General features: G+C 39.3%; 1 protein-coding gene across 1 annotated transcript; it reads right to left on the bottom strand.

Annotated features, from left to right (window-relative positions):
* Positions 1–4,010: 4,010 nt before the first annotated feature.
* On the bottom strand, positions 4,011–5,346 carry LOC128592209 (eukaryotic translation initiation factor 2 subunit 2-like). Its single transcript, XM_053600079.1, has one exon. It carries the CDS (start codon positions 5,223–5,225, stop codon positions 4,593–4,595), a length of 633 nt encoding a protein of 210 aa, XP_053456054.1. The 5' UTR covers positions 5,226–5,346; the 3' UTR covers positions 4,011–4,592.
* Between the last annotated feature and the right edge of the window lie 5,483 nt (positions 5,347–10,829).

Raw genomic sequence — 10,829 nt, 5'->3', positions numbered from 1 at the left:
GAATCCCTGAAAGTGAAGAAGTGGCTTCGCAAGGCACAGAGGCCCTTCTCCATGAAATTATGAAAGAGAATTTTCCACACATGCCAAGAGATTCTGAAATTCAGATAGCAGACAGTTTCAGAACCCCAGCACCACTCAATCTGAATGAGACATCCCCCAGGCACATCATAATTAACTTCACTAAAGTTAATATGAAGAAGAAAATTCTGAAAGCAGCCAGATAAAAGAAAACCATTACCTACAAAGGGAAGAATATTAGAATGACTGCAGATCTCTCTGCCGAAACTTTTCAAGCCAGAAGAGGGTGGTCATTGACTTTTAATCTCCTAAAAAAAACAACTTTCAACCCCTGATCCTGGATCCAGCTACACTGAGTTTCATTTATGATGGAGAAATTAAATACTTTAATGACATTCATATGTTGAAGAGATTTGCCATAACCAAACCAGCTCTTCAGGATATTCTCAGACATTGCTGTATTCCTTGATCACTTCTAAAAGTTTTCTAGTAGAATCCCTAGTGTTTCCCAGATATACAATCATGTCATCTGCGAAGAGTGAAAGTTTGATCTCTTCTGACCCTATGTGGATACCCTTGATCGCCTTTTCTTCCCTAATTGCTAAAACTTCCATTACAATGTTAAAGAGCAATGGAGACAATGGGCAACCTTGCCTGGTTCTTGATCAAAGAGGAAATGATTTCAATTTAACTCCATTCAATATGATAGTAGCTGTGGGTTTGCTGTAGATGGCCTCTATTAGTTTAAGAAATGTCCCTTCTAGGGTGGCGCCTGTGGCTCAGTTGGTAAGGCGCCGGCCCCATATACCGAGGGTGGCGGGTTCAAACCCGGCCCTGGCCGAACTGCAACCAAAAAAATAGCTGGGCGTTGTGATGGGCGCCTGTAGTCCCAGCTACTTGGGAGGCTGAGGCAAGAGAATAGCTTAAGCCCAGGAGTTGGAGGTTGCTGTGAGCTGTGTGATGCCATGGCACTCTACTGAGGGCCATAAAGTGAGACTCTGTCTCTACAAAAAAAAAAAAAAAAAAAAAAGAAATGTCCCTTCTATACCAATATTCTTAAGTGTTCTGATCATGAAGGGATATTATCAAAAGGTTTTTCTGCATCAATTGAAAGAATCATATGGTCCTTATTTTTTAGTTTGTTTATGTGCTGCATTACATTTATAGATTTATGTATATTGAACCAGCCTTGAGACCCTGGGATAAATCCCACTTGGTCGTGGTGTATAATTTTTTTGATGTGTTGTTGGATTCTGTTTGTTAGGATCTTATTGAGTATTTTAGCATCAATATTTATTAGTGATATTGGTCTATAACTTTCTTTTCTTGTTGGGTCTTTCCCTGGTTTGGGGATCAAGGTGATGTTTGCTTCATAGAATGTGTTGGGTAATATTCCTTCTTTTTCTATAATTTGGAAGAGGTTTAGTAATATAGGTACTAGTTCTTCTTTAAAGGTTTGTTAGAATTCTGACGTAAAGCCATCTGGTCCTGGGCTTTTCTTTTCAGGAAGATTTTGTATAGTTGATGCTATTTCAGAACTTGATATAGGCCTGTTCAAAATTTCCACTTTGTTCTGGCTAAGTCTTGGTAGGTGGCGTACTTCCAGATATTGGTCAATTTCCTTCAGATTTTTATATTTCTGAGAGTAGAGTTTCTTGTAGTATTTGTTAAGGATTTTTTGAATTTCTGAGGGGTCTGTTGTTATTTCATCATTACCATTTCTGATCGATGAAATTAGAGATTTTACTCTTTTTTTTTTTCCTGGTTACATTCGCCAAAGGTTTATCTATTTTATTGACCTTTTCAAAAAACCAACTTTTGGGTTTATTGATCTGTTGTATAATTTTTTTGTTTTCAATTTCATTTAATTCTGCTCTGATTTTGGTTATTTCTTCTCTTCTGCTGGGTTTGGGGTTGGATTGTTCTTCCTTCTCCAGTTGCTTGAGATGTCCCATTAAGTTATTAACTTTCTCTCTTTCTGTTTTCTTGAGGAAGGCTTGCAGTGCTATAAATTACCCTCTTAGGACTGCCTTTGCCGTATCCCAGAGGTTCTGGTAATTCGTGTCTTGATTGTTGTTTTGTTCCAAAAAATTGGTGATTTCCTTCTTTATCTCATCTATAATTCATCTATCCTTCAGTATAAGGTTGTTTAGCTTCCATGTTTTTGTATGGGTTTGCAGGTTTCTGTTGTTATTGAGTTCAACTTTTATTCCATGTAGATCTGAGAAGATGCAAGGAATAATTTATATATTTTTAAATTTGCTGAGGTTAGATTTGTGGCCTAGGATGTGGTGAATTTTGGAGTATGTTCTGTGGGCTGATGAGAAGAATGTGTATTCAGTTTTGTAGGGATGAAATGTTCTGTAGATGTCTGTTATGTCCAGATGTTGAATGGTTAAGCTTAAGTCTTAAATTTCTTTGCTTAGCGTCTTTTTGGAGGATCTATCTAGCACTGCTAAAGGGGTGTTAAAATCTCCAACTTCTATGGAACTGGAAGAAATCAAGTTGCTCATGTCTGTTAGAGTTTCTCTTATAAATTGAGGTGTGTTCTTGTTGGGTGCATAAATATTAATAATTGAAATCTCATCATATTGAGTATTACCTTTAACAAATATGAAGTGTCCATCCTTATCCTTCCTTATTTCGGTTGGTTTAAAGCCTATTGTATCTGCAAATTGGATTGCAACACCTGCTTTTTTCTGCTTTCCCTTTGCCTAGAGTATAGATGACCATCCCTTCACCTTGAGTATAAATTTGTCTTTTAATGTAAGATGTGATTCTTGTATGCAGCAGATATCTGGCTTGAGATTTTGTATCCAGTCCACCAAACAATGCCTCTTTAGCGGACAATTTAAACCATTCACATTAATTGAGAATATTGATAAGGGTTTTGAGAGTCCGGTGGACATTTTTAAGCCTTTTGTGACTGTGGAAGTTGTAATTTGATCAAAATTTTCTGGGTGGGTTTACTTTTGTGGTGGAGGATTATGCTGGTCTTTATGGAGGATTGGTCTGAGAATATCCTGGAGAACTGGTTTAGTTATGGCAAATTTCTTCACCATGTGAATGTCATTGAAGTATTTAATTTCTCCATCATAAATGAAACTCAGTTTAGCTGGGTATATGATCCTGGATTGAAAGTCATTTAGTTTTAGGAGATTAAATGTTGATGACCATCCTTTTATAGCTTGAAAAGTTTCAGCAGAGAGATCTGCAGTTATTCTAATATTCTTCCCCTTGTTGGTAATGGTTTTCTTTTTTCTGGCTGCTTTCACAATTTTCTCCTTCATATTAACTTTAGTGAAGTTGATTATGATGTGTCCAGGGGATGTCTTATTTGGGTTGAGTCATGCTGGAGTTCTGAAACCGTCTGCTATCTGAATTTCAGAATCTCTTGGCATGTCTGTAAAGTTCACCTTAATAATCTCATGGAGAAGAGACTCTGTGCCTTGTGAAGCCACTTTGTCACTTTCAGGGATCCCTATAAGATGAATATTAGTTTTGTTTGAATTATCCCAGAGCTCTCTGAGAGAGTGATCTGTTTTTGCCCTCCATTTCTCTTCCTCTTTGAGAGTTTGGGAGCATTTGAAAACTTTGCCTTCAATGTCAGAAATCCTTTATTCTGCTTGCTCCATTCTGTTACTGAGGGATTCTACTGTGTTTCTCAGATCTTTGAGGGCTGCAACTTTTTGTCTTGATGTGTCAAAATCTTTTTTAATTTGGTCTTTGAATTCATTGAAATCTTGAGATATCTTTTGGGTTACTGCTTGGAATTCTAATTCCATCTTATTTGCTATCCAGATTCTGAATTCGATTTCTGACATCTCAGCTATTTGTTTGTGCATGGGATCTTGTGCTGTGTCAGCCCCATTGATCCTTGGGGGAGTTGATCTACTCTGACTATTCTTTTTTTTTGAAAAAATCACTGTTATAATAACTTTAATTTATCTTGCATTTTACAGAAGTCTATGAACGATTTTAAAAAAGCCTCCTTACCACATATCACATTTCTCTGACAGGTGTTAAAGTGGGTAATGAGTATGTCTGAGCATCAGCATCTTGCAAAGATTTCAGACCAATCAGCCACTCGCCAAAGAACTTGGCAGCTTTTTTATCTTGTTTTTAATACAATGGTATATCCACTCTGATGGCAAACCGTCCAGCCAAATCTCCACATCACATTTGCAAAACTGGTTGTGATTAGCAAATTAGTTAGCTTTGGCACGGAGCTGTGCTCGCTTGCCCGTGACAGCCTGGAAGCCAGTTTTGATACTGGCGACAGAGCATTGAGAATGACAAGTTTTGCACTGTAAGAAATAAAGTCGGGTGTCTTTCTGCAGGATTGTGTCTGGTGACCGGCATGTGTGACAAGTGACATACTCCTTGATGTATCTTCTCAAGACATTTTCTATCTGTTTCTGTTGGAATCTTCCTTTGATTACAAGCTGATTATTACCATCTATAGAGCCACTTGTACGCAATTCAGCCAATAAAAATGCAAGGAGATGTTTTGGCTGACGATGTAATAGTTTACAGATATCTGTGAAGTTAACAAAAGTTTTCTTGATTCCTACTCAGACGACCTGTGGAGGTTTCATGATGAATTTCCTTTTCTCTCCAGCAACCATATCTGGATTCTTTTCCCTCATGATGTTGAACACTCGATTCAGTAACTCTTCATATGTATAGTCTCTTTCTGAGCCTGCCCAAGCAGGGCCTGTATGGTTACTGAATAAGATACCATCATCTTTTTTGCTGTCTTCATCTTCTAGAGCTTCATCTTTCTCTAGTATTTCATCCTCATCTGGGAACTTAACGTTCTTCTTTTTCTTCTTTTTATTGCCAATCATAATGTCAAGGTCATCCTCTGGTTCAGCTGGTTCTTGAACATCACTTTCAATCTTAAGATCCTTTACACCTTCTTCAGCTTCATCAATATCAAATATCTTTTTTGTTTTTTTCTTCTTTTTCTTTTGATTAAAGAAGTTCAAGTCATCTAGATCATCAGAAGCATCTTTTTTCCTACTGTCCTCTTCATCAGCTTCCGTATCTTTGTCCTCAGTCAGCTCTGACTCCACTTCTTTTGTTTCTGAGGGCTGGGTTTCTTCTGTTTGGGCATCTCCTTCCTCATCTAACATAAAGGGCTTCTTCTTCTTCTTTTTCTTCTTGCTCATAGTAGGATCGAAAATCATCTCATCCCCGGACATGGCTGAGGTTCGAGTGGGCTCGGCATGGACGAGAACTCGGACAGGTCAGCTCCAAGCCCTGGCAGCAGCACGGATCCTGCCGATACCTCTCCCACCACCGCACTAGGTTCTTGCATCAGCGAAAGGGCTACTCTGACTATTCATATTGCCAGAATTTTTCTGTTGATTTCACCTCATGATTGTTTTTCACCATTGACTTTGGCCGTCCTCAAAGTTGGGGAGGTGTTTCTCCAAGATTAGACCCCAGCGGGATCACTCTATTGTTGCTGGATCTTTGTAGGGAGTGAGCCTGTGTAGTTCCTCTGGGGCTGCCCTAGTCAGGGAGTTCTGGTTGTCAAAGCAGCTCTGAATGTGACACACCTGGATCCAGCAACAGGGCAGGAGGTGGTGCGTGTGGTTCTGGGAGTGCCTGGTGCCCAGTGACTTTGGCACAGAGAGCCCAAGGCTCCAGAAGTCTCTGGCCAGGAGAAGGGCTCTGCACGCAGGCAGGGAGTGCTTTGGAGGGCACATGGCTACCAGAGTCCCTGGCCAGACGAGCGGGCCGGTGTGGAGGCAGGGAAGATACAGGAGGGAGGATACAGGGTTGTGCAGCTCCCACAGTTCCTGGTCAGGGCATGCGGAGGCCCGGCAGGTGTGGGTCGCAGGTTGGTGTGTCGCAGCGCAGCTCTTATGGAAGTGTGGGCGGTGCCAAACCCAGGAGTTTGAGGTTGCTATGAGCTGTGACACCACGGCACTCTACCCAGGGCAATAGCCTGAGGCTCCAGTGTGCCAAATCCGGTCTCACTCTGCTCCTGAGGGTTAAGGCTGTAAGGCAGCTCAGTCCCCGCCTTTAGGCTGCTCAGTCACTAGGTTACTAGCTCCCACCAGATCCTTGCTCTGCAGCCCTGAGGGCGGAGCTTGCCAGGGCAGTTCTCTCACAATGGCTCCCTGTGGCCCACAGCCGAACACTATTAGCTCCATCCAGCTCAGCGCTCAGTCTGGGGCCCTAGACAATGCCCAAAGTTCTCCGTACTCCTGCTCAAACTCTCCCCAAAGGCAGTTCAACTGAGTGCCAAGTCCAAAAACACTGAAACAGTTCACAGGTAAGGCCTGTCCAGTTTACAGTCTCACTGCTGCTTGTACTTACTGCTGCTTGTGGGATTAGGTTGATTGAACACACAGAACCACTTGCCAGTTTTCCACTGTTTTTGTCCTCCTCTTGGGGTCCAGAAGTCCCTTACTGACTCCCTGTATCCACAAAGGGATGATTATAGGCAAATCCCACCAGCAAGAGATGCCTGGAGTCTTATCTCCCCAGACTCGCTGTGCCCTGTTGCAGGGAGGCTGTTACTCGCCCACCATCTTGGATCATCTCTGGAGATGTGTTTATTTATTTATTTTTTGTGAAGTCATATACACATGGATCATGATCACATTTATGCATATGTGGGGTACAATATGTTGATTTTTTAATACAATTTGACATGCTTACATCAAACTAATTAATATAGCTTTCACCTCATTTACTTGATTATTGTGTTAAGACATTTATGTTCTACACTTGATAGATTTGACTTGTACCCTTGCAATATGCCCCATAGGTGTGGTCCCGCCGTTTGGCCTCCCTCTATCAAACCATCCCCCTCCCCTCCCTTCACACTCTATTTCTCTCCTTTTTTCTGGGCTATAGTTGTGTTCTATCTTTCATAAAAAAGTGTGAGTAAATATAAATTGTTTTCATAGAAATACTGAGTACATTGGATACTTTTTCCTCCATTATTGAGATACTTTACTCAGGAGAGTATTTTCCATGTCCCTCTATGTAAACATAAAAAAGGTAAAGTCTCCATCTTTTTTAAGGCTGCATAGTATTCCATAATATGTTTTCATTTCTAAGGTAAAGTTTAAGTTATAATTGAGTCCTTCATCCAGGGAGTGTGCTCAACACCTTCACATTCTGCAAAATTACTCTCACCTCACCCCTCCCTGCTTCCTCCTTCCTCTCCCCCTTGCTAGACTATACTTGTGTTTGTTTTTCCTATGGGAGTGTAGTTTATGTATTGGTTTCATATTTGTATCAAGTACTAATGGATATAGATACTAATAAGAATCTAATAATAAGTATCTAATAAGAATGGATACTTGTTTTTCCATTCTTATTATACTTTACTAAGAAGAATGTGTTTCAACTTTATCCAGGTAAACACAAAAGATGTAAAGTCTCTATCTTTTCTTATGGCTCAATGGTACTCCATGGTATGCATGTACCGTAGTTTGTTAATCCATTCATGGGTTGATGGGCACTTGGGTTGCTTCCACAATTTGGCAATTATGAATTGGGCTGCAATAAACATTCTAGTTCAAACGTCCTTGTGGTAAAATTATTACAAAACAAATTTTTAAAATGTAAAATTAAATTACCTTTAGTTAATTAATTATCACACAATTTCCTCTCTTATGTGATAACCATAAGAGGAGAGGAAATCCCGTGTGTGCAGTGGCTGGGATGATGGCTGTAGAAATTTTCATTTGCCCACCAGCAAATGAGCTGGCACAGAGCACGAGGAAGCACCAAGAGTCTGTGTTTCCTGCTCTCAGGAATCAGGAGGAGAATGAGGCAAGAGAGCAAACAAGGTAGGGAGGGCTGGTTTCTGTTTGTCTAGCTGTAGACCTGCTTGGCTTCCTGCCACCTCCCAGTATTCAGCATACCAACTGGATGTCTACTTTTAGGTGCTATTATTCAGGGAAGGTAAAAATTTACAGAGTCTCTGAGTCATGAGGAAAATTAAGGCTCCAACTTTCATTTTCTTTCACAAAAGTTTTCTTTAAGTGATAATGTTTTTTTCTTATAAAAATATAAAGTGATAGAAAAGTGAAAAATAACATTTTTTAAGTAATCCAGGAGATGAATAGGTGGAGCACAGAGGTATTTTAGCGCAGTAAAACCATGATGTATGATACTACAATGGTGCATACAGGTCAGACACATTCATCCAAACACATAGAATGTGTAACACTAATAGCAAACCCTACTCTAAGCTATGAACTCTGTAATAATGATGTGACAATGTAGATTCACCAATTGCAGGAAATGTCCCATTTTATGGGGGACATTGGTAATGGTGGAGGCTCCACACATGTGGAGTACAGAAGCATGGTATATATGGGAAATCTCTGTACCTTTCTCTGAATTTTACTGTGAATTTAAAGCTGCTCTAAAAAATAAAGTCTAATGACAAGAATAAATAAAAGAAAAATAAAAAATTTCCCAAACCCCAAAAAGCAGGGACAATAAACTGTGATTCCACTTATAAGAGTTACCATTGTTAACATTTTGTCTTTATATGCCTGTAGTCTTTTCTCCTTGAATATGTATTTTTATATGTAATTGGAATTAGATAGCACATATAATTTCTATCATACTTCATTGCGTTTAACTATTATTATTTTTTTTTTATTGTTGGGGATTCATTGAGAGTACAATAAGCCAGGTTAGTGTTTAACTATTATTATCAAAAATATTTTCTAAGTTCATTACAAACTCATTGCAAGCATAAGTTTTAATATGCTATCATGTGGATGTCCCACATTTGTTTAACCTTTTCTCCACTTTTGGATAGGTAGGTTATTTTCAGTGTTTATTTTTATTATGCATAATATGGTTTTTGAAAAAAACAGAACCCCCAGATTTTTAAAACCCAAAGATGTACACAAACATGTGCACATGAACTAAGGAGGGGTTTCCTTCTAACTTTTGATTAGTTTACATGAAAAACAAATTTTTAAAGAAATTTCCAACTAATATAAGGGTACAAATGTTTAGGTTACGTTGTTTTCATTTCTAAGTAAAGTTGAAGTTGTAATTGAGCCCTTCATCCAGGGAGCGTGCTCAACACCCTCACATTCTGCAAAATTAGGGGAGAACCTGCCAATCGCTCTCTCACCCCCCCCCCCACGCTCCTTCCTTCCTTTCTCCACCCAGACTACACTTGTGTGTTTTTTCCCCGCCACGGGAGTGTAGTTTATATATTGGTTTCATATTAGTATCAAATTAGTATCAAGTACATTGATTCATCCAAACACATAGAATGTGTAACACTAATAGCAAACCCTACTGTAAGCTATGAACTCTGTGATAATCATGTGCCAGTGTATATTCAACAATTGCAGGAAACATAATATAAGATGGTTATATTAATCATTCTACAGCTCACATATCTCCAAAGTCCAGTTTTTCATTTCACTAGAGATGGATGCTATAATACTCCTCTGAGACAAGTTGTACATTTTTCTGGGCACCACTGGAATTACCACTGTAATTACACAAATGTAAACTAACACTTGCCTGCCATTTTGGGGAGAAAATGTGATGTTATCACTAAGCATAATGTCGATGTTTGTAGACTGGGGATCCAAGTGTCCTAAAGCAGCAGTCCCTAGCTTTTTTGTCACTAGGGATCAATTTCATGGAAGAGAACTTTTCCATAGACTGGGGCGTGGGGTGGGTTAGATTCTTACAGGGAGCACGCATGTGCGGGTCCCTCTGCATGTGCAGTTTACAGTAGGGTTTTGTAGTAGGGTTTGCACTGCTATGAGAATCTAATGCCACTGCTGATATGACAAGAGGCAGAGGTCAGGTGGTGATTTGAGCTATGAGGAACCAAATTTTCACTTGCTTGCTTGCTTACCACTCACCTTCTGCTTTGCAAACTGGCTCCTAACAGGCCAGGGACTGGTACCAGTCTACAGCCCAGGGATTCAGGACCACAACCCTAGAGGATAAGGAACATTATTTTGGATGCATGCTTGTGTCAGAATTGTGTCTCTCCAGAATTTATTTGTTTAGTAAAAAGAAGTTAGTGGAATACAATTTTTTTTTTTTATCTTGGTTTGAAGAGGAACTTCTCTGTGTCTAGAGGGTTGTTCTCCTGAATGTGAATATGCATGTCTGTTTAAATGCCTGGTTACCCAGAGTAGTCACGCACTTGAGATCTAGATAAGATGGGTTATATTAATCATTCTGCAGCTCACGGATCTCCAAAGTCCTGCCTGAGATTTTTGCAAGTTCCTAGGGGGCTTATATTTTCATCACTTTTGCCTCATTGACCGTGCATCCCTGAATTTATTTCTGTTCCATGACATGTATATGAAGATCTCAACTCCAGCCTCTTCCTTCACTTCCACAATACAAATTTACACAGAGCATCTTAATATGGAGAAATAATACTTATTATTTATTAATCACTAACATTTATTGAGTACTTACACTGTAGCAGATATTATTTAAGAACTTTAGAGGTATTGCCCAATTGAATCTTCATAACAACCTTATGAGATATGCATTCTAAAATATTCCAAACTTTACAGTTGAAGAAACTGAGGAACTGAGAGATTAGGTGCAATTTATGCACACATATGTTTACTAAAATATTCACTTATTTAAAAATTGATACGCTTTGTAATAATTCTGCAATGTATTGGGGATTCAATGGTGAAAGACATAGATGTGGAGTTGACCCTTAGGGAGCTCACAGCTGAGAGTCAGTGTAACAGACAATTAAGCAATTATCAAAAACATGAACTGGGTATAGTACAGAGTGATACTCCAAAAAATTTTAGTTTTGT

This window comes from Nycticebus coucang, chromosome 8 (genome assembly GCF_027406575.1).
Source record: "Nycticebus coucang isolate mNycCou1 chromosome 8, mNycCou1.pri, whole genome shotgun sequence".
NCBI lineage: Eukaryota > Metazoa > Chordata > Mammalia > Primates > Lorisidae > Nycticebus > Nycticebus coucang.
This window is presented reverse-complemented; position numbering and strand designations above follow the sequence as displayed.

Bases quoted from the DNA above. Each gene is read 5' to 3' on its own strand.
- LOC128592209 (XM_053600079.1), bottom strand. From the start codon at position 5,225: ATGTCCGGGGATGAGATGATTTTCGATCCTACTATGAGCAAGAAGAAA.